Source organism: Scardinius erythrophthalmus, assembly GCF_964197995.2.
Source record: "Scardinius erythrophthalmus genome assembly, chromosome: 24".
NCBI classification, from domain to species: Eukaryota; Metazoa; Chordata; class Actinopteri; order Cypriniformes; family Leuciscidae; genus Scardinius; species Scardinius erythrophthalmus.
In genome coordinates this window covers 31234569-31259958 of record NC_138244.1, presented here as the reverse complement: position 1 = coordinate 31259958, position 25390 = coordinate 31234569, and the positions used below count along the sequence as shown (strand labels likewise).

The window sequence follows — 25390 nt, the reverse complement described above, 5'->3', positions numbered from 1 at the left end:
TAGACCCCTTTTCCTGCCGGTTAGGACGGCTTCTTGGGCTCATGGTCGAGCGTCAGCTTCGGTCGAGGGCCCTGGCGCCTGGGAAACGGGAATCGTTTTGCAGGCTTCAGGCGTCGAGTGGTGTCAGCCGCGGGGAGGGGCTGGAGAACCTGAGACGCGGGCTTTTCCGGTCGCGGCGTGCTCTTGGGGCGCCGTTGGACCGAGCTAGAGCGCTTGGGCAGGAAGTGCCTCATAGCACTTGAAGCTTTCTGAGCCTCCGTGAAGCGATCAGCGAAGCCATTTACAGAAGGGCCGAAGAGACCGGATGGAGAGACTGGAGAGTCGAGGAAGGCGGTTTTGTCAGCGTCCCTGATCTCCGTTAAAGTAAGCCACAAGTGGCGCTCTAAGACAACCAGGCTAGACATGTTGCGGCCCAGTGCTTGCGCGGTGGTCTTTGTGGCCCTCAGCGCCAAATCTGTAGCACTCCTGAGGTCTTTGAAGGTGTCTGGGTCCGGGCCAGACTCGTCCATAGTGCGGAGGAGCTTAGCTTGAAACACCTGCAGGGTCGCCATAGCGTGGAGTGCAGAGGCGGCTTGGCCGGCGGCAGCATAAGCGCGGCTGGCGAGAGCCGAAGTGGTCCTGCACGGCTTAGAGGGGTGCACGGTTTTAGCCCTCCAACTCCCAGCAGTGGGAGGGCATAAGTGTGCAGCGACCGCTTCCTCTAATGGAGGGAGAGAAACATACCCTTTCTCTTCAGCGCCGTCGACAGAGGAGAGCGTTGAAGAAGCTGAAGAGCGCGTTCGCGCTGAAAAGGGCGCGCGCCAGCTTTTAGTGAGCTCATCATGAACCTCGGGCATGAAGGGGGCGGCACGTTGACGAGGAGCCTGTTGGCGCCCCGGCAGGTACCATTCGTCGAGGCGGCTTTTGGTAGGCTCAGCTGGGGAAAGCCAGTCGAGTCCCAGTTCTTCGACAGCGCGAGACATGACACGGAAGAGTTCGGCGTCGATGCTCGCTCGAGTGTCAGTGGGATCCAGCTGAGAGAGGGGGGCGGGGTCCGCGGAGCCCGACCATTCCTCACTTTCAGATGCCGCCATAGAAACAGCGTCGTCCAGTTCTTCTGCTGACAAACCGAAAGAGACGAGACCTGCCGCTTCAGAAGAGGGGCGTTGGTCGCTCTGGGAGAACAGGACTGGAGATGAAGGCGCGGGCGAAGCGTGCGGGGAGAGACCCGGCGTGCATTCGTCCAGATGAGCGCGTTCAGGAGGCCTCTGGTCGCGCCGCTTCTTCCTACGGGGCTCACGGGGCGCCGAAGATGGAAGGTGGGCGGGAACACTCAGCGAGGCGGCGGAAGATCTGGCACGGAGCGTGGCAACAGGCATTCCGTCACAGTGGAGGCAGCCGCCTTTAGTGAGCGCTGCCTCGGCGTGCTCAGGGCCGAGGCAGGCAACACACAGAGAGTGTGTGTCAGAGGCGTGCAGGGAGACCCCGCATGAGTCACACACGGTGAGCGGCATTTGAAACAATGCCGCGCGCTGTGAAAACAGCGATTTGCTCTCTTAGAATGCTCTTTTTGAGTTAGAAAAAGGATACTCGTCGGATGCCACAAGGAAACGCTCAGCTTGGCAGACGCCGAGATGCGAAGCAGTTCCGCTGGAAGGCTGTTCGACGACGAGCGGCTTCACTCTGAAGAGAATCAGCGACGAGGTGAGTCGAAGCTGAAGGAGATAAAATCTGTCAAATGGCGGATTCTCTGTGTATTTATACTCTTCTGTCACGTGCGGTTTCGCGCGCTTGACTCTGGCAGAGTGCCAAGCGCCCCGATTGGTCCGCGCTCCTCTGCTGTTCCGCCATTGGTTCGTGCAGTTGCTTTGCACAAGCCAATCAGCACGCTCACGTGAGCTTCTAGCTCTCGCATGTGCTGCAGCAATGCGTTTTAAAATAAAGGCTTCAATATTCTCGAGAAAAGGAGTTTTCCCACAGCGTTTTCAACACAGTACGAGAGAACGTTCTCGTAAGGGAACTATCACACAGAAAAGGTTGAAATAAAATAAAGGTGAAATGTGACTTTAATATTACAAATGTTTAGTTTTAATATTACACATTTTTTACATTTTCTTTAGTGAAATTTCTGAATTCATGACTCTTTAAAAACACTCTGACAATCCCGATTGAAGAAAAAATGTCAAATAATAGAATTACATAAAATTATTCCCATTATTTCTACATGTTAAAGAAAAACAAAGCTTCAATCTGAAATATATATTATCGGTGCTTACCAATGTAAAACTGGAAAATACACATTTCTTCAGTATATTCTCTCAGATGTAGGATGATGCTTCTTCCTCACTGAATCCAGCTTTTACAGCATCTTCAATCATCTTGATTTTCTCTGGAGGACCAGCGGGCAGAATGGCAAGCAGCTCTCGATCGATCTTTTCCATTCTTGCAGTGCTCATCTTGTCAAACTCCTCTTTATTCTTCAGGACAAGCTTTAAGATGCCTTTCTGTGCCTCCTTACAGCCCTCCTGGAGCTGATTTCGCTCACGCTCAAATTCTGGCTTACTCTTATCCATGGTCATCAGTTTGCTCAGTGAACTGACACGGTCCATCAGGTACTTGTTGGAAATCTCTGTGTACGTTCCAGAGATCATATGGACGAGACTAGCAATGTCACTGGCTTTGAAGGCTTGAATGTACAGCTGATCTTTTGAGATGAGCTTTGCATTGTAGGAGAATTTTCGTGTTTCCTTGGATGTTGAGACAAAGTCTTTGAGAGTTGTGCTCAGGCTGGTTTTCACAATGTTGGAAACCATTTGAAAGAAGCCTACCATCTTCTCCCACTGCTCCTTCACTCTCCCCATGGCCTCCATTCCTTTGAACAGCATTTCTATGGTAGTTTTGAAGTCGATCTCTTTCAGGTTACATTTTCCCATAGTGGCCAGGATATCAGTTAGTTCCTTCTCGTTATTCTCAAAGCTCTCCTGTTGCTTCTCATAGGTCTCTCTTATGTTGTTCAGCTGAGCTCGGGTCTGCTCAATGGCGAATCGTGCATTCTCTGATGCTCTCTGAGAAGGACGCATGTTCTCTGACTTGTTTTCTTCTTTTTGCATCATTGGTGGCTTTGAATAAATGGCTGGAGAATTTGTGGAACGTTTGCTTTTGCAATCAAAAGCAAGAGCTGACTTGATCAGATCCGAGACCTTAACTTTTATCTCACTGCTTTTGTCTTTGTCACATTTGCCAACTGGTGCATATTTTGCCAGCTGGTTGCATATGTCCATGCCATTGTTGCATAACTTCTGAGCTTCTGTCTTTGCTGGGCAGTCGGTGGTTTCCTGTAAATCGTCGCTGATTCTTTTGAACTGTGGTTTCATGTAATCAGTTTTTGTACGTGAATTCTTCTGATCAAACAGATTTTTCCAGTCAATTTCATCATCCTCAGATTTCAAATTCATTTGCTCCTGAACTTTCTTGGCATATTGTACGATTTCACCAGACTTACTATATGCAGTTATTTCATCAAACATATCTATTGCATTTCCCTGATCTTTAATGTTGCCCTCAGTATTAACATTAGGTTTTGTTGCAGAACACACATTTCTCTCCGCTTGGCGAGTAATAACAGTTAACATTCCATCAACCAGGCGTGTAATGCTCTGTCCAAGCTCACTCACAATATCCATGCCAACCATATCCCATCCACTAGGGAGAGAATCCAGAGCTTTATTGTATTTCTCACGAGCCTCTTTCATTTGCTTCTCCATGGCACTCATTGCCTTCTGAGTCCTTTCCTTGGCTGCTTCAGCTGACTTCTCTCTCAGTTCGTACTCTTTTAGTTTCATCGTGTTTGCTTCCATCTCTTCCCCATAAAAGTTCTGTGCACTCACACACACTTCTAACAGCTCGTGGATGGTTTTTATGACATCACTAAAACATGTTTGAGTTGCTACAGACAACTCCAGACATTCATCTGCAATGACTTTGATATTTTCCAGCTGATTAGGAAGAAGTGCATTGACAACTTCATCATCGCCCTGGAACAGAATCTTCACAGCTTGCTTCATGTAACCTGGAACGTTGGCAGTATGGAGGCGAATCTGATCCATGTTATTATGGGCCTCATTAAATGCCCACCAACCAGAGTTGCACACTTGCATGAGGCAAGCGCGGAAGGAATCAGGGTGTTTAATGTATTTGTAGCCTCCTATGGGGGGATTTTTATTGATGGAGAAATCTGTTGAGGACGAGATGAACACCAGCTCTCCAAGGATGGCTATTGAAAGCGGTGCTGGAGTCAGATACTTTTCCCAGTTGGCATAGGGCTGCATCATGACTTTGGTATAGTCCCTCATGTCCCCAGCAGTGGTAAGGCTTTGGGTTGTCTTTGCAATGCTATTCATGGCTTCCATTTCTGCTAAACAAACAAACAAACAAATAAATAATTAAATAAATAAATAAGGGTACAACGGAGCTAAATGCGACTCGGGGTAAAAGGTGCATTTGATTTGATTTTCCTCTTGATCACTAATCTAGGCTTGATCACCCGAAACTGTTATGTGGTTGTAGGAGAGATGAACCCAATCGCAGACAGAGGTCACAATAAACAGATTTATTCAGAGAAAACAGGGAAAACAACACCCACGATGGGGCAAAACAAGGCTGGTGGGCAAAAACAAAGACAAACTACACTAGAATAAGATTAAACTGATAACTGGACAATAAACTAACAACAGCTACAAGATCAGGACTTTACAAGACAGAGTTCTTCACAGGGTACTCACAGGAAGGTTTACACACACTGAGAATCACATAAAGTATGGCAATGAACCGACACAAGACAGCAAACACAAGGGGATTAAATAGGGAGAAACTAATGAGGGAAACAGGTGACGGCGATGATACAATAATGATAACAAGATGAGATAACAAGGGGGCGGGGTTACATGACGAGACAACGCAAGCACACAGCCAAACAAATGGCCATGTGCTTACACACAAAACATGGGCCTGTCATGATCCTGCCTCAAGACCAGGGAAAATCAGAGACAAGGCAGAATCATGACAGAACCCCTCCCTTAAGGAGCGGCTTCCAGACGCTCCCTAAGGGAACACTAAACACGTGACATGACGGACTGAGACATGGACACAAACCAACAAAACATGACAAAAACCAACAACGGCAAACATGAATAAACAATAGCAGGGTTGGGGTGAAAAATCAAAAACAACAGACAAGGCAGAGGAGGTGGAGACAACACAGAGTTCATGGGGGAATGTCCAGGGTGGGTGGATGGGACTGTGGTCCTGGGTGGACAGGATGATGGCTGAGGGCGAGGGGTCCGGGCAGACTTGGATGGGGAAACACGAGGAACAGTCTTAGGAGAAACAGACCGGGGTGAAGTGGTGACAGGGGTGTCCGGGGAAACAAACAGAGGTCGGGTGACAGCAGGTACGGGGCTGGACACATTAGCTGGGACAGGGCTGGACACATTAGTTGGGACAGGGCTGGACACAGACATCCTCCTGTCTGCTGGGACAGGACTGGACACAGACATCCTCCTGTCTGCTGGGACAGGACTGGACACAGACATCCTCCTGTCTGCTGGGACAGGACTGGACACATCTGCTGGGACAGGACTGGACACATCTGCTGGGACAGGACTGGACACATCTGCTGGGACAGGACTGGACACATCTGCTGGGACAGGACTGGACACATCTGCTGGGACAGGACTGGACACATCTGCTGGGACAGTGCAAGCGGTGGCTGACTTAGGAACAGCGCTCTGAGTGGCTGGCCTCAGATCAACACTGGCTGCAGCTGACTGGGGTACGGCGCTCTCGGCAGCTGACTGGGGTACGGCGCTCACAGACTCAGGACAAGACATGGCGGGGACTTCAAGGATTTGGACAAGACGTTTTAAGTATTGAGACAATGCATCGGCAACAACGAGGACAGGCATCTTTTGAGAAGCAGAAACCGACCGCAAGACAGCTTCAGCAGCTGAATCGGCCGCTGCTCTCTCTACAGCACACACGACTGCGGGCTCGGGAACAGCGCTTGCAGTGGCGGGCTCTGGAACAGCGCTTGCAGGAGCGGGCTCTGGAACAGCGCTTGCAGGAGCGGGCTCTGGAACAGCGCTTGCAGGAGCGGGCTCTGGAACAGCGCTTGCAGGAGCGGGCTCTGGAACAGCGCTTGCAGGAGCGGGCTCTGGAACAGCGCTTGCAGGAGCGGGCTCTGGAACAGCGCTTGCAGGAGCGGGCTCTGGAACAGCGCCTGCAGGAGCGGGCTCTGGAACAGCGCAAGGGGCAGCCTGAGATGAAGAACTAGAGGCTCCCCTTCTCCTCCTCTTTCTCCTTTGTCGCGGAGCGGAATCCGTAGCTGGACTAGCGACCGGTTGAAGAATCTCCGTGGGGTCTGTAGCAGGAGTTGGGAAGACAACCCCAGGAAGGGTAGACTCCGTCGAAGAGGACTCTGAGGCAGATTCCCACGATAAGCGTCTTCCTCGCTTTCCGCAGAGGCTGACAGACGCAGTGGGTGTCTCGGGCGTAGAAGAGGAGTGAGCTTGGTCCCCCAGCGAAGCAACAGCGAGAATGCAACCCTCCGGGATCCCGGGCAGCATACCAGGGGAAGACGACAAGGAGGAACCCTGCGATGACCTCCGTGATAAGCAGAGCACCATATCCCGGAACGAGCGGCGGACCAGCTTCTCCCGCTCTGCCAGAGGAGGGGGATCATTGAGACCCGCGATGAGGTAACGATTAAGGAGATCGTCAGGTAAGAAAAACCTCCTCTTTTCTACGACTTGAGCATACTCCCTCAATGGCAGTTCTCCCTGAGGAGGAAACGGGAGCTTGCCCCTCTTCGAGTCAGAAACGGCTCTGAGCCACCAATCTTCCAGAAGAGCCAAAGGTTGATCAACAGGGGAAGACAAACTGTCTGCAGGGTTCTGCTTTGGTCGGTTCATTCTGTTATGTGGTTGTAGGAGAGATGAACCCAATCGCAGACAGAGGTCACAATAAACAGATTTATTCAGAGAAAACAGGGAAAACAACACCCACGATGGGGCAAAACAAGGCTGGTGGGCAAAAACAAAGACAAACTACACTAGAATAAGATTAAACTGATAACTGGACAATAAACTAACAACAGCTACAAGATCAGGACTTTACAAGACAGAGTTCTTCACAGGGTACTCACAGGAAGGTTTACACACACTGAGAATCACATAAAGTATGGCAATGAACCGACACAAGACAGCAAACACAAGGGGATTAAATAGGGAGAAACTAATGAGGGAAACAGGTGACGGCGATGATACAATAATGATAACAAGATGAGATAACAAGGGGGCGGGGTTACATGACGAGACAACGCAAGCACACAGCCAAACAAATGGCCATGTGCTTACACACAAAACATGGGCCTGTCATGATCCTGCCTCAAGACCAGGGAAAATCAGAGACAAGGCAGAATCATGACAGAAACCTTCTTAACTCTACGTCGTTCTTAAGTTATACCTTAAGCTGTGCCTTATCGTTAATGCGTGTTTCCCAAAACGTTCTTAGTTAAGTATACCTTCTGTAAGTCATGCGTTCAGAAGGTTGGTCTGGACCACTCTTAGCTTTACCTTATCACTGTTAACAGCTGGCCACCACTGCAAACAAAACATCTTTAAATCTCAGTATATGAATATAGTTCTGAAGTTAATACACCCATTGTTCAAGTAGGCTAATCATGTGCTCATGTGTTTTCATGCACATTATAAAATTATAATTACACTGACTGTTGTTAGCTTTTTAATTATATTAACCAAATGTACATCAGCTGGCAAAACATTATGCACTAAAGGCTTAGGAGTCTATTTAAAAGGAATTATTGAAAAAAGCATTGCAGTAAATCGTGCTGATTAAATCTAACAATCGCTTATCATATCATGTCAAACCATGCAAATTATAATTTGTTCTCAAATTGTTAATATTAACAACATCAGCATTGCGTGATGGTGCATTTAATGCCCTTCCGATATCATCCTTGTTTTCGCATGGGCCGGTTGCAGTCTTTTATTTTTATTCTGTAGCCACTTCGAAGTCCGAATTAAGTTTTCTGCATTTTACAACAGGTGAGTCTCCAGTTGTCACTGGTGATTGTTATTTGTACCTTTCTGGATCCGCCATCAAATTGAAAAGTTTAATTATATCAAGTGCTGTGAGAAAAGGCTATAAATCTCCACCTCCAACATCCTCACACTCATAGCCTACTAGCTGAGACTCTTCTTTAAGTATACAGATGTGACTGTTTGTGTACAGATGTGACGTAATGACGCAAAGACATTCCCTGCGGAAATCCACCAGTACCACTGGAATTAAAAACATTATTACAAGCTGAGCGTTTTGAATCGATCTAAGGCAAGCAGAGAGTTTTGTACACTGGCTGGTTATGTACTTGCTCAAATTTATTTTGGATCATTTTTAAGCCAAAAAAGTTACGGACTGCAGCTTTAAGTAGCAAATGAGAGTTGCTAAAATTATTGAATATATTTTGAGACAAAGGTTTTGCTAATAATTTTCAGTTGTGTTCAAGGTAATTAAAGTAACAGTTTTCAATAATGGAGAATATTTGAAAGTATTTGGGGTAAATTGGCCCTGCTGTGGTGAAAAACACAATTATTAACAATTAACTAAAACTGACTAATCCATTTGTTGGCATGACAGGGTTCCAGATGGTAATTACCGTATATAAAGTTTGGTGTCTGTTACGTAGGAGTGTATTTACGTTGTGGTGTACATGGGGAAGGTGTGTACTTGTGGTCTAGCAAAATCTGCGCAGAACCGATCACCGGTGATCAGCGCAATGCATGCCGGTTAGAAATGTGTCCGAGTGCGGTCCGCCTTGCTCTGATGTCATGCTGACGTATGTCAAAAAACTCTCGCGAGCGCAAGGCGCACGTGTCGGATTCTGCTGTCGCGCGCAACACTGACTGCGCTGATCAAAAGCATGATGGGAAACGACTTGCTGACGACACAGCTTAATGCTCATTGGTTTAAACAACCGTGATGTATTGTTCTCTTTAAAATGTTTGATTTTAAAACTCTGATATCATGTTTTTTGTGTATATGTTATTTGTGAATATTCCCAAACTTTCTGACAGTGCGATCTCTATATGCAATGTAATTTTTATAAAAAAAATAAAAAAACACATATGTCTGTATTAACGAAAAAAAGATTGATAAACATACTTAGAATGGAATTAAATAAGTAGGCTACTTTGGGTGTCTTGTTCATTAAAGGCCTATTTATTTTCATATAAAAGCAACAGAACTTAAATTCCATCCAGTTTATTAGCAACACTGTGCACAAGCGTTAATCCCGCGATATTCATCTTTGATCTCACAGGTGTCAGATCCACTGCGAGAAGAGAGAACTGTCCGGCTTGCCTGCGCTTTTTTCACTCCTCCTCTCACTGCAGCCGCCTACTCTCGCATACATTTCAGGCGAAGCAAGGCGCATCTCAAACAAGCCTTTTCTCTCTTTCTCTCTCTTGTTACTCTCACTGTAGGGGAGCGCGGGGCACAACGTAACGCGGGGTTAGTTGTAACACGCTTGTTTTAAATACTTCCGCACATGCTTGGATGACGGAACTTTGTGTATTTCCTAGTTGCCATATCAATACTATATAGAGAAAAAATTGCTCCAAAATTATTATTTTTTTGGAAGATATCCATAGACATTTATTAAACCATAATTAATTTAAGTTAATTTTTCATCTCTATTTTTTGTGTTTTTTTAAAATAAGACAAATCTGATATTATTTTAATCTCCAAGATGTTATTTAACAGTTGAGATAGTTATTTAATGCTTCGCTAACTAACAGAAGACACTAGCAGGGTTTAAATTCCAGTTGTGCAGGCGGGGGCATGTTGTCACACTGCGTTGTGCCCCTATTAGAAATATGCTATTATATTCTATACTTTTATTAATTTTATTGAGAAAACTGAATAAAGACTGAGAGTCAATGTTCAGAAATTACTAATTATTTATTTGTTTTGAACTATGTTGTATAGCTGTGTTTTCATGTGTTCGTAGTCAAAACTCAAAAATGAGTTTATATTTAATTCTTAAAAATTGCCATTATTTTATATGAAAAAGTTTTTTAATTGTATTTTATTTAGAAAATATTTTAGTTTGTTTTATATTTTTTTTTATTAGAACAGATAACATTTTAAGCTGTCATATGGTCATGTTACAATGTGCCCCTGCACATGTTACAATGTACAAGACTTGTTCAGAACGTCTCATGATCCTCATCCATCTTGTCATCGGGGCCAGGCGCCAACCAGTCGGGCTGTTTAAAACTGACCCCCAGCACTAACGAAATAACTGGTCAATACTATCTTTGTTGCCGAAATTACTGATTGGTTAAGAGAAAGACAGAGACCAAGGTCTCACACAAGAGTCCTCACAAACCAGAGCCATAAATCACCCAGTCTCCAGAAAGTCTGCTTACCAAAGACTTTTATTGGTTAACTTAAGGAAGAACTGGTCAACGTTTGATAATTTTGCAAGACGAATCGGTTTAGAGATGATTACTGCTCAGGGCCCTAACAAGAGGTCACATGACCCCTGTGGCTAACAGACCCCATCTTGGTCCCATGAGAGAGACAAACAGATTTCAGCAGGAAATACCCATGACCTCAGGGTGTTTCCAAGCCCATACACTTTACACACCAAAAGACTTTTACATATCAAAATCCATAAAACTCATTCAAGAACAATTTTCAATGGACTTATAAACATCAGACATCATTCTATGTGTTTCTACGATATATGTGTCCATTTAATATGCTTTAATCCCATATAATTCATGTAATTGGTATAATTGTTAGGTGTGTGAATGAAGTGTGTACTGTTTCATATCAATGCTACCTTACGAACACAACTAGCAAGATGACTGAAATTAAATCTGTGTAAAATATTTCATATTCTGATAAGTAGAAATCCTGCCTAAATCTGTTGCATCTGGTCTTTTAGTTTCATTAGAGAAACCCCCCAGGGAAGACATGATTTATGACTTTGCAAACAAAGCAGCAGTCATGACATATTTGTAGAAGTAGCTTAACAAACCTTTTTTTGTTTTAAAAAACCCTTTAAAAACCAGCGCAGAGCGTTGGGGAGGTCGGAGTTTAAAAGTTAGTTCGTTCAAAATGTTCTGATACAGAAGAGCTCTCAACGAGTGCAGAACAAAGACGGAGACGGCAGACGATGGTTTTAGTAACCATGTAACGTTAACAGACGAGCAGATCAACCCAAATTAAGATCAGATATGGGTTAGATTAAATTTCCAGTCATCTAGCTCCTTTCCGTATCTTATTTTCTTTCTTTCTTTTGTGTTATTCTTCTTTTCCGATTGAAAGTCTCGGTTTTAAGTTAAGTTTTGATGCAAAGTTTCATTCCACGATTCACGGCTGCAACGCACGCTTTCAACTTCAAAGACGCATCAACCATCCGCGACCGCCAGTGACTGGTTCTCGCCCCATTTATCCAGGCACGAGGAGACTATAACCAACGAACGAACCCTGACGCTGACCAAAGGAATTCCCAAAAGGAACGCAAAAGCAAAGACGCAAGTACCTCCAGACTAAAATCTTAACTGGTGTTTTGATAGATGTAATAACCTGTCTAAGAAACGATAGAAGGGTAAATTAATGATTGATGGTTCGTTCAGGTCATGTCTTACAAGTGCATATAGAAATTCGGAATTTCCTTCCTCTTACCCTTAAACTCATTCTTCCCAAACTCATTCTTCTTTTTGTATTTCTTTCTTTATTACTCTCTTCCTTTCTGCAACCTGTATGAATGTGTGTGTATGTGTGCGCATGTGTTTGTGTTAGTTGTTAGGATAATCAATAGAGTCTTGTTTGTGTTAGTTATGAGTTAGTATATAATCAATAAAGTATGGTTTGTATTTGAAAATATATTGCTTGTGTGTGTGCTTATCAAATTTATTGTCTTGAACTTCGATCAAAAGTTACCTATGCTTTTACCCTATTTCTTAATTTACTGTTAGGGGGTTATTCTTTCTTGGCCAGGAAGATATTATATTTCCTAGAGTTAATAATTGTTTATGCCTTCTGTTCATTGGATGAACTGATAAATGATCATATTATTGATTCTGTTACAGTAAATTTTGAAAATAATTAAATTATTAATTATTGATCATAATTCGTTATGAATAATAATTAATTATATTTATACGTGGGCGTATAAACGCTACAGGATTAAGTTTCGTGAGTTTAGTGTACATCAACATTGTCATGTGAAACTGTAGACGAAGTTGAAACAGAGGTTCGGTCGATTGCGTAATCTGACGGAGAACGGTGTTGGAGACTGGCTGAGAGCACGAGAGAGAGTTGCTAGAGCCGTGAGTTTCATTCAGAACACTTGTTTTTCCGTTAGTCTGACTAAGAATTTTTGAGCGTCCTGCTGTTTTTCTGGGTGATCCACAGACCATGTTGGAATGAGAGACATTTTTTTCCTTTCTTTCTGAGAATCATTTGAGTGCACTTTTCAGTGCGCGAGAATGCTTATGTGAGCTGATCGATCGATCTTGAAGGAGCGATTCGTTTTTGGGAGACTGACGATTGTCGATGGTGAAGATTTGTTTTTGAAAGACGTATTTTTGTGTGATCCAGATCATTTGATCAGGTACCCCTTTTCCACCAAGGCAGAGCTGGTGCTGGTTCGGAGCCAGAGCCTAGTTTCAAATCGGTTCTTTGTTTTTCCACCGCCAAAGCACCAGCTCCGAACCAGTAAAACTGGTTCTTAAGTAGCACCAAATCATTGCAGGGTCTAGAACGGAGCCAAGAAAGAACCGCTTGCGTCAGGGGCTGGGGGCGGGGTTACCGTGACCAACAAGACGAATAGAAACTTGTGACCGCCATTTTTAAATAGCAGCTAGTCGAGCTAATAGCAGCTCGATTATAATATCCGTTTATGTAAGTTACGGCGAGCTGCACGAACGCGTTGGATTCCGATGTATTTTTGCAAACCCATGAGCATCCATAGTATTGCAACGTCCGTTATTGTTGATGGCTTGTTCGAGATGCATCGGAGCGGGGAGGACCGATCGGAGCTGCGGGAGTGTTTGGAGAGCATACGACTCCTTGTGCTTTTAGATCGCTATCGCAGTGCTTTGATGTCATGCGGCGATTGATCTGCGAGAAGCCGATGCATCTCGAACAAGCCTGGCGTGTTTGTGTTTGGCGCTACCGCACTAGCGGTTGCTGGGCAACATGAGACGTATACAGTGACGTAAGATCTGGCTCTGTTGTGGCTCTCTAGCCGGTGGAAAGGCAAACCGGTTCTTAGTAAGCTCGTCAGTTGAACCAACACTGAACCAGCTTTGGCTCTTGCTCTGAACCAGCACCCGGTTCTTGTTGGTGGAAAAGGGGTATATGTGTGCCGCGTGCGAGCTGGGTTGAGCTGCGCCATTTTGTTGAAATTACCTGAGTTTTTTCCTGAGCCACGCTGAAACTTTCTTGTGTTTTTTATTTTAAATTTTTATTTGCCCTGCCATCCTTATGACATCTCACTGTCTTGTCTCAGCTGTTCATCTCAAGTCATCTCAAGTAGGGATGCACCGATCCACATTTTTTCACTTCCGATCCGATCCCGATACCTGAATTTGGATATCGGCCGATACCGATACTATTCCGATACCAGAGCTGTGTTTTCTTTAATATTATTATTATTATTATCATTATTGTTTATTTTATATGATGCTGAAATAAACTTCTCTCAACAGGCAAGTATGATGTATGTATTGCGTGTATGTCCCAAATAGTGTTGTCACGATACCAAAATTATTGTTTCGATACCGATACCAAGTCAAGTATTGCGATTTCGATACTTTTTCGATACTTTTCCTGAAAAGGGAGAAACACTCTCAAATATCATTGCTGTGCTTTATTTTAAAACCGGGACACCATTCTAATCATATAACACACTAATAAATGAACATATGAACAGCAGATATATTAAACATTTGAACAAAATATGAAATATAAAAAATAAATTAGAGCAATGACATTCAAGGTAAAAAAAAATAAAAATTTAGCAGCATTATCTCATTTATCATAAGAAACATAAGAGCTTTATCTTGATTCTGAACTTTGAATAAAAATATGAACAGCAATTATATTAAACAATGTTTAATATTGGTAACATATGATAAGCCTCATTGGTGATATATTTGACATGTGGGGAGAGAGTTGTGGAAGGCCTATACTTCATGTTAAACATAAATATATAGCAGAAAGACAACGTCGGCAGTGTTGACGGCAAAATAGGCTACAGAATAATTCGCTCTGTATTGAGAGGTGCAATATTTGAAAATCGATCATATTTTTTTAAATTACATTTTATATTGTATTTGTCAACTTTCAAACATCAAAATGTCATTGATTAATATGTATTCGTGTCAAAATGACATAGAAACATCTTTTCCTATTCTATTTTGCCTGGAAACCCTTCAAACACGCGTGCGTGTCGCGTGAAAAAAAGGCGTCGGTTCTATTTCTAGCATGCACGCGTTTTCCGCGCGTCTCGAGCTGCGCCCAGACGCGTGTGTCACGCAGGCAGTTAACATGGAAGCTGAAATAAAAACGGACACCACACGCAGCTAGTGTGTCGCCGGCCTTACAAATCTGGAACACCGGTTAATTTCCGGTTTACTTTTGAAGTATCGGTGCACCGTGCAACAGAGCAAGGTAGGCAACGTACTTCCATATGTCACTCCTCGCGTCATCTTTTTCTACGAGTCGTGGACCACTTGTGCTCGCACATGCAGCCATCTCGCTGTAGTGTTTTGTTACATGACACTGACAGCGGTGGGTTCTTTGCTGCGTTTGAGGCGTTTTTTTTTTTTTTTTAAGTATCGATACTGGTAAATTTAGGTATCGTGACGTTTTTAATTTCCGAGTATCGCGATACTTTTGAAGTATCGGTACATCGTGCAACACTAGTCCCAAAAGGCAACTTGAGGCAAGTATAAGGTCAGAAAAGGAAGTCAGAAAAACAGTAAATCCTGTTAACAGGAAAAATCCCATTCTGAAATCAAATATGCAACTGTAAGGGTTTCAAATTGATTGTCATGTCAATATTTATTACATTCCCAAAATGTCAAAAACTTAAATATAAGAAAAGTGCAAGTGTAAACATCTTATACACACACTATCTGAAGGGTGATCTTCGCTCCTATGCGGTAACTCTCAATGAATGCTCGATCAACATCAGCATCGTGCAAACAGACAAGCGGATTTCGCCTCAGACGCGCCTCAATTTCGCTTCAAACTTTTACGTGCGTCAATTTTTCTCTGGACGCGCGAATGGATTCAAAATATTCAAGCGTCCAGCTAGACGCGGTAGACGCAAATTTGACGAGCTATTCGCATTTGGTGTGAACACACAGTAACGTGGTGCTTTTTTAAATGTTTGATTGCGTTCGTTGTGTTGTACGACGCGAGGGAGCTTCAAAGAGCTCTGAATTACGGCTTCACAAATTATGTTTTATTAACAAAGTTCGGGAGGAACACGTTCAAATAATCAATCAACTCATCAAACAATTACCATGTCTACCCTATCAGCATGAGAGGAAGCTTATATATTCACTCTGTCAACTCACCTAACTTCCTTGACAGTTTTCAGCATCCCTCCACCACCCCGACTCCTCACTCTTGGCTTGTTCTTCACAGCCAGGAATACGGGGGGAGTACTCTGGGTTCGGGCCGAATACCGAGCCCGGAGCCCTCTCCTCGGACAGCACGCCAAATACGCATTTATTCTATATGACTTATTGTAAGTGTGAACTCGTGAAACATTGCATTTTGCTGTCTTGCTCTGCGGTGTTTCCAGTGTTAGGCGGCGCTCACATATCGCGCTTAAAAACGCGTCGAAAACGCTAGGCGCGCCGCGTTCTCCTTTTTCCAAAGCGCTCGAGGTGGTTGCGCTTCGGAGGCGTCTGTCGTTGCTAAGCTTGGTTCTTGTCACGTGACCTGCGGTGCGCTTGCGGCATTCTGAAAAGTTGAGATGTTTTTAACTCGATGCGGCGCGGACGCGCTTGGAAAAAACGAGCGCGTCGCACCGCGACCGCGTCGCTTCCATTATGAGCGCGCATACCGCGCGGCTACATATATAAATATATATATATATATATATATTTTTTTTTTATTCTATTGAATAACAAATCCTTCCAGCAGAAATATAATTTACAAAGAGAAGGAAAATAAATTGCTAATTGTTAAAACGTAAGACATTTGACAATTATTTTTTAATTTACCTTGGGGTAGGGGCGTCTCACTTGCACTATTAGGATTAGGTGGGTGGGGGATGTGAATTTAAATGTATTCTTCACCACATGCACTTCAGGAAGCCACAGTATTGACATACTCACCCGAAGCCTACACTGCTTATTCCTGTAGTCTATCCTCACATAGTGTAAGGTAAAACATATATACACATAACGTGCATATTGAGGCTTAAAGCACCGGAGCGGGGACTAAGATCCTTCCGCTTCTAAGTCTTCCAAGGTAGTGTTTTAATTTTCCCCTACGAGGCGAGACTTACAGTCCCGTTACATATGGTTCCCCGATCTCATGGCGTCCTTGACTGACAGACAAATGTGTTTATGTAGTATGGTGCCCATAGTGCTTGTTAAATGATTGATATGAGACATTTGATGTAAAACACTACCTGTTGCTAAGTTGTGATTTGTTAAATCCTAATCCTTTTCTAATTAGAGCATGGTAGGAATGGGGAAATGAAGCCTCATGAATCACTGAGGCTTTCCCCTGACTGTTCCAGGAAAAGATTCAAAGCTTCGAGAGTGTCGAGAACAGCGCCATATGGTGCTTATTTAAAATAAAGCAGCCAGAAGCCTGTGTTAGAAGCTCTGGCAGATGAAGCAACCACAACACACTCCATAGTTTCAATGTTATGTGTACAAATAAAAGCCTTACATATTTGTGTTTGATTTGTTCATTAAATATATTAATTTTCCCATTAAAGTGTGACAATAAAATATAATATAAGCTTATATGATTCATTCATTTTTATTATTTTTGGCTGTTGCCATTGCTCTAAATACAAACCCTTCACCAAACACCAACACCCTGTCCCTCCCACCCTAAGCACAAATACCATCACCAAATTACCAAAAAGTGCAAAGATTTTACAAAAACAACAAAAAATAATAGCCTAAGTAGTGACAAATAATTTTTGCTTATTTAAATGTAATATATTGATTAACTTTCAAAGTACAGCACTCTCCTCACAAACCCATCAACCAGACTGAGGCAACAAGTGACTCATTAAGATCTGGAGTTCGAGCCTTCTGACACCCAAAGCGAAACGCGCACGTGATTGGACAGAAAGTGAGGCTTCGTTTGTCATTGATCACGTGACTCTAGCAAACCAATACACACCCCGATACTGGGCTTCACTAGAAATTAGGCTTGTTTGAGATGAGCAAAATCTGCGCAGAATCGATCACCGGTGATCAGCGCGAGATGCATGCCGGTTAGAAATGTGTCCGAGTGCGGTCCGCCTTGCTCTGATGTCATGCTGACGTATGTCAAAAATCTCTCGCGAGCGCAAGGCGCACGTGTCGGATTCTGCAGTCGCGCGCAGTTGCTCTCCACCGACTGCGCTGATCAAAAGCATGATGGGAAACGACTTGCTGACGACACAGCTTAATGCTCATTGGTTTAAACAACTGTGATGTGTTGTTCTCTTTAAAATGTTTGATTTTAAAACTCTGATATCATGTTTTATGTGTATACATTATGTGTGAATATTCCCAAACTATCTAACTGTGCGATCTCTATGGGTTATGCAATGTATTTTTTTTTTATAAAAAAAAATCGAAAAAAAAAACGAATCAAAAAAAATACGTCTGTAGGCTATTAAAGAAAAAAGACTGATAAACATGTATTTGGAATGGAATTAAATAAGTAGGCTACTTTGGGTGTCTTGTTCATTATATTTATTTTCATATAAAAGCAACAGAACTTAAATTCCATCCAGTTTATCATAGATATAAACACTAGATGTCGCCTTGTATACGGCAGTTCATTGGAACGAATGCGTCAACAGAACCGCCATCTTGGAACAGGGGAGCCCCTCCTCTTTAATGCATCAGCGTCAATGTAGGCAAAGGTCTAACGGAAATAAAATCACCATAAATCGTCATGAATGCGATTTTCTAGTTTTTATGGTTCGTTCCAACGGTCAGTCATGTATTTATCATTGAGTCCAGAGGAAATTTAAGGTTTTGATATTAAGATAATTACTTCTTTTTCAAAATATAATGCATAGTGCTAGTAGGCCCAAGTTTATTAGTCACATTCTTCCACTTGAGTAAACTTAGAATAAACTATTGCTATATAATACATATATAAATGAGCAAAACTTGGCCACTAGATATTTAATATTCAATTATTTTAATGATCACAATTAAATTTTTAATTTTATTAAATTGAACAAGCGCAACATTCAGCATTCAATCAAATATTCTAAAAGATGTTTTATTAAGAATAATGTTATTTCAACATAATATCTCGTTATTTCGACATAATATGTGTGCGTGCAACAAGCAAGAAGTGCATTTGTAAATCCGGTGACGCGTGCATTGATTTTTATTAATAAACTTCTGACAGTGTCGACTCGGCTGCAGAGATGAAGTTGACGATCGACATCTCCGTAGTGAACGCGCCTATAGAGAGAAATGCACATAATGGATTACATAATCAGAGAGTAGCCTAGCTTTTTTCTTTCGTTTTAAATTATTTCGTTTAAAGACTATTTAAGCTTTGTGTATTTGATGTATTTATCATGTCTGTGTGAGGCATAGGCTGAGTTTCGTTAAGTTAGGATGAGATGCGCTCCAGTTAACGTGCAATAAGTAAGTGACCGCGCGGACGCCTCCATGATTATATCAACAAGCAATTTGTTGTTGAATAAAATTTATTAAAATTAAGATACAATTTATACAAAACGAAATTCACTTTAAAGAAAGGCTTTAAACAGTTGACATTTTCACAAATTTCAGTGTCCTTCCACACCTCCATCCCCAGTTTGCAAGGAAAAGAAACAAGCCCTTGAGCCCACTGTCCTTGTGCAAAACGCACACATACATAAGATTTGCGGAATTCTATGTATAATAATCATGGATGTACTGTTTGAAGATTGACAGGGAGAGGACCAGCATACTATTAGGACTGTACTTACAGTTTTTTTTTTTTTTTTTTTTCATTAAAAGGTTTGAGTACAATCGGTAAAAAATCAAAAGTTAGGAACAACACAGCACAACACAGCCAAAAGTGGGTATTGAGGATCAACTCCTGCATATTGTACATTTTAAACACAATAGTTATTTCAAATAATATCTAAAGAATATTCACAGTTCATTAGCTGTGCGAGAATCACAGTTCATTTTCTTCCTCCAAGCAGAGAAATGTACACTGAACTTATAAAAAAACAACTTGACTACTACCATCCACAGAGTAAATGTAATCCCATGCTGTCTGGTTTAGATTTCGTTCGTGTGAACATCCATACGCAGCACAAAAGTCCGGTATCATCCATAAAATTGAAGTATAGGCGGAGATACAGTAGCAGCGTTAGCTACTTCCTATGGCAAGACCCCTGTTCAAAGATGGCGGCGGTTTTGACGCATGTTTAGAACCCCAAGGCGACATCTAGTGTTTATATCTATGCCAGTTTATTAGCAACACTGTGCAGGAGGGTGAATCCGGTGAATCCCGCGATATCCGCCTTTGATCTCGCAGGTGTCAGATCCACTGCGAGAAGAGAGATCTGTCCGGCTTGCCTGAGCTTTTTTTACTCCTCCTCTCACTGCAGCCGCCTACTCTCGCCTACAGTTCAGGCGAGGCAAGGCGCATCTCAAACAAGCCTATTGTGTCGCTTGTGTGATACGTACATTCATGGTTGCCAGGGTAGCGGTTTTCCCGCACAATTGGGCTATTTTAGAAAAGGAGTTGCGGGAAAAAATACGGAGTTGCGGGTTGCGTTTTTTTGGGCTACATTAATGTACCGCGGCCGCAAAAAAATAAATAAAAATAAAATAAAATAATTGTGGACAAAGATAAAAGGGAACCTTTTATTAGTGGGTGTTGATCCCCGGGAATGAATACTTGGCAACAAACGCTGCTTCTCGCGAGACGCGAGTAGGCGCGCGCGCCACATTGTGCTTTGACATCACAAATCAAGCATCATCATCACGTCACTCACATGAGAGCGTTGTAGTCAGAAGCGTCGGTTCGGTTGTCTGTGGATGAACAAGCAGCATTCTAAAATGTCAGGTAAATGGGGAAAGTATGGAAAGAAGTATCGCAAAGAATGGGAGACAGAGAAAGGATTAAAGGAGTGGATTCGAAGTGTTCCAAATGATGATAGAAAAGCTTTCTGCAAATATTGCAAATGTGAAGTAAGAGCTCACCACGGTGATCTGGTAGCTCATGCTGCGACTGAAAAACATTAAAAAAAATGCGGCTCCTTTCTCAGATGCCAGAACATTATTTGACACAGGCAGTTCCTTTCTAAGAAATAATGCACCTGTGAAAGAGGCAGAGTTGAAGCTGGCTGCCCATGTTGCTTGTCACTCAAGCACTTCAACTGTTGACCACTTAGGAAGTGTTGTGGAAGAAATTTCGAAAAAAGGCATTAGTTTACATCGAACGAAATGCACAGCACTAATTAATTCAGTGATAGGACCAGTAGTACATGAAGACCTTTTGGAGGATGTAGGAAATTACAAACAGACTTTTTATCCATTTTAAAACTAGACTTGATCAAGTTGTCTACACTAGATGTCGTATGGGTCACACAAGTTTGACCCATGCTTTTTTGCTTAAGGGTGAAGATCCAACTCTATGCATGTTTTGTAAAATTCCCTTATCTGTTAAACATATTTTATTGGATTGTCCTGGACTTATTACAAGCAGAATGCTCTTTTATGAAGTTACTTTACTTAAGGATATATTTAATGAGATTATGCCTGAAAAGGTTTTGGATTTTTTATCATGTGTTAATTTAAAAAATCTTATATAATATGACTTGCTGTGTTTATTTGTTTTGTTTTTTTATTGTATTTATATGATATTTGTATTTTTGTAATTGTATTTTTGCCATGAAAATAGCTTTGAGTGCTGACATGGCTTTAAATAAAATAATCTGAATCTGAATCTAATTAAATATAATAAAATCATCCTGTTAATTTAATGAGTTCAATATTGAATTCAACTATACACCTAAAAAATGTGAGTTTCTAAAGTTGTCTGTATGTTAAACTGTGATTTTGAATCACATACAGTACATATTTGTTGTGTGTTAGTGTTTTCTGCACACGCGTACATATTGACATGTATAGATTAGACATACTTTAAATGCAACCCAGCAAACATAGAACTTTACCCTACACTGTAAAAACTAAAGGTGCCTCAAATATCCTGTTGGATACTCAATTTAAGTGCCTCAAAGCACTTAACCCTATAGTAGGGTTACTGGAGGAGCATTGACAATTTGTGAAAAGTGTAACTACCACAGACAGTGGCAGTGGCAAAGCCAGCCGGTGGATCTTTTAAACAACTACAGAAGGTATTAAAATTACAATAAAATTCACACTAAAATTACTGTGTTGTTTCACTATGTGATGTATATCAATGTCTTTTAATTTATATGTTCACAGATTTTCAAGGCCACGAAGCTCCAGATGATTAATTTTGCTACTTTTTGGAATCATGCCAGGAATTTCATTGAGCCTACCATCATACACAAGTGGAACAGAGATCAACTGAATCTTATAAGGCAGCTGCAAGAGGGAGGAAATGTTGCAGTGGCTGGAGACATGCGTGCTGACACACCAGGTACATGTAGACTATTTAAAAAAGGTCACACTGTTTATTTTATAGTCTTAACTTCCCTAAAATATAATCATGATGATGTTCTCATTAATGTTCTATTTCTGATTATGATGTTTACAATAGGACATTCAGCCAAATTTGGCAGCTACACCATGATGCATATGGAAACCAACACAATTCTGGATCTTCAACTAATTCAAGTTAGTAATTCCTAAGCATTTAACAAAATTTTTTACATTTTCTTTAATCTGTTACTGTTTATACTCCTATATTTGAAATGCTGTGTACCCCAAAACAGAGCAACGAGGTTGGTGGCAGTTACGATATGGAAAAGGAGGGATTAAAGCGTTGTCTCGATAAGCTGGAGTCTAATGGTTTAGCTGTTGACTACATAGCCACTGATCACCATCCGCAGATTCAAAAGTACACTGTAAAAACTAAAGGAGCCTCAAATATCCTGTCAGATACTCAAGGAAATTCAAAATGTAATTTAGGTGCCTCAAAGCTCTTTCTCCTATAGTAGGGTTACTGGAGGAGCATTGACAAACTTTGAGGTTCTTGCTGGAACTTATGGGATCCTTTAAGCACTTTGTATTTAGTTCAGAGGTTCTGGAGTCACCTTTTCATTATCATGAGACCTCGAAGTGCTTTGCGGGAAAATAGAGGAACTTGAATGTGATAAAAGGGTTATTGGAAGATCTTTTAACATTTAAGTGGTTCCTGGAGGATCTCTTATGTTAAAGCCAGCATCTGGAGGAACCCAATGGTTCAGTGAAGCCAGAATAAGATTATTATTAGCCTATTATTATTATTATTATTATTATTATTATTATAGGCTACTTAAGTTTCGGTATATATACCCAGGTGAAAAAGACGTACTGTTAAATGAATGTGTGTGTTTAGTAGACCTACAATACAAATATACATGCGATATATGCATTTTTAATACATTTAACAGTAGCCTACTGTACATCTTTTTCACCTGGGTAGCTTACATTTGTATAGGCCTATTTTATTGATTAATTTAAACCTTAAACAATAACACTAAATAATAATAATATTAATAATATGAAGAAGAACCAGGAGGAGAACAGTTTTGTTCTGTCACGAAACTGCTGCTATTCCTCTGCTGTCGTCGCTTCAGTGATGCTCAGCTGATCGTCATCGGCTTTGAAAGTAACGGCTCCTCTCATCAAAGCTTCCGCTGTATAAACTAAATTTACATTATTACGTTTTTACAGTGTTTACCAATCGTTTATTGCACAGTATCTGGTATGAAGGTTTTAACTGCGATGCTAACGAACAACGATGAACTAATGAACAAATGGAAATTATTGACTTGTTTTAGATTGATTTAGTCATTCAATTCAACATATTCTGTACAACTGTGTCTTCAAATTGCTGATATAGCCTAACTAATTTAGCTGATTCCTGTCATTGGCGTTTATGAATAACAAAAGCAGGTTAAAGCAGAACTATGCAGCTTTGCCGATTTCTTCGCTGTTTTCTCGCTTTTGCTCACGGGTCTCTCTATAGAGCTCCCCCTACAGCTTCGGCATCTGAACAACACTGTAGTCAAATCTCGTTGGCGACTCTCCCCCCTCCCGCTGGTCATGTGCATTTGTTTTCAAAGAACCCGGCGAACGCACGGAGCCATGTCCACTGAGGTGTGTATGATACACAGAAGCAGGGGCGATTCTAGGATTTTCATTTTAGGGGGGCTCAGCCCCCAATGAGGGTATGGTTAAAAAAAAAAAAATTACAATTTATTTTAGGGTCTAATGCTCACTATTAACTAGTTTAATTAACATGCGTATGGCAGGGTTTTATAATCACTGAGGTCCCGAATGTGAGGTGGGCTAGTTAGGGGGGTTCGGGGGAAAATTTGATTCCTCTGATCTACATATGTGCATTTTAAGATGTTTTGAAGGCCAAAAAAATTGGAAAACAACAGCTTTAAAACCATGTCAGTGGGCAGCTGATTATTTTTTTTCTCTTCATCAGCATCACTGTCTTTTTCTCTTTGTTTTTCTCTTGCCCTGTCTCTTCCCCATCTAAAACTGAGCTTTGACCGATATAGGCTTTTCATTTTTGTCAGTCAGTCAGTAAAGTAAACATAGGGTCAACTGATAGGTTGATTTATGAATCATTTTCTAAGACACGTTCATTTACTGAAAGCGACTAGGTAACTAACTTGATTAAATTCATTCACAATATGTAGGCTACACATTCATTATTGATCTTATGGCTAATACAATTCTTTATAATCAGATAGGTCCTAAATTTGAGGGGGTTCAATTTTTTTATTTCTCTAATATGTGCATTTCAAGACGTTTGAAGGTCAAAAAAAGGATAAGAAATAGCTTTAAAATCATGTCAGCGGGGCAGTGGATTATTTGTCAATACCTGCTCTCTCCTCACCTTCATCACCCTTTCTTTTTCTTTAATTTACTGAAGGCTACAAATTGTATTAAATTAATTCTCAATATGTACACATTCATCATTAATGTGTCTTGTCCCCTAACAATGACAGTAACGTAAACTAATTACATTAGCCTACATGAGTCACGTTACATAGGCCTATTTTCAGGTCAAACTGGCGAAATTTGACAAATGTTTATTAGTTTGCTTGATTAATTTTGTCATTCGTTAAACATTTATGGCCTAAAACAGATGTCAAATATGAAATGTTTAGTTTAGCTACTTACATCTTATCTCGCACTCGACCGTATTAAACTGAAGCGTCGACTCTGTGAACATAAAGCCCGCCTACTTTGATTTGATTGGTCATTTCAAATATTCTGACATTGACAGACCAATGAGACTCAGATGAACACACACACACACACACACCCTGTCCTCTGTTTCCAGGGTTGGGGAGTAACGGAATACATGTAACGGCGTTATGTAATCAGGATACAAAAATCCAGTAACTGTAATCCGTTACAGTTACGTCAAAAAACGTAGTAATCAGATTATAGTTACATTTTGAAAAAAGGGGGAATACTTTCAGGATTACAATGGTTTCATTTAAAACTAAATAAATAAGTATTTTGGCATAATAACACTATATTAAGCGCGGCTTGATTATATAGTTCTTGGTTCTGTTGCCAGTAATGACTCACGTGTGCCACGCGCTGGTGCATGTGCAAATAACAGCTTTCTACAATCTCCTCAGACGCAGATTGAATCACTGCTGCTAGTAGAAACGATGCTGCCTGCGGGTAAAATCGCTTTTAATTCATGGAAATTCCGCTGCTATTTTGTAGAAATTAGGAGAGTAGCCTTTTTAGTACCCAAAATGTCCTTTCTTAATCTTTTCTCACGTAACGGGATGTTCGCTGCCTAGGTAACGTAGGGGAACTCCCACTGCCAACGCCCCAAGTTCAGTCAGGCAAATTAAGAAAGATCACGGCTTTAGTCAACATGTAGGCCTATTTTAAAATAAGCTAATATGGAGATTGTGTAAAAA

General features: G+C 41.7%; 1 protein-coding gene and 1 gene segment (V, D, J or C); both read right to left on the bottom strand.

Annotated features, from left to right (window-relative positions):
• LOC308684204 (Ig kappa chain V-III region MOPC 63-like) overlaps positions 1-25390 on the bottom strand; it is a 640679-nt gene that overhangs the window by 269996 nt on the left and 345293 nt on the right.
• Positions 2298-4388, bottom strand: LOC308684221 (uncharacterized protein; the record flags this gene model as incomplete). The annotated part of the gene is made up of 1 exon (XM_081355335.1): positions 2298-4388. The coding sequence occupies one exon, from the start codon at positions 4386-4388 to the stop codon at positions 2298-2300; it is 2091 nt and encodes a 696-aa protein (XP_081211461.1).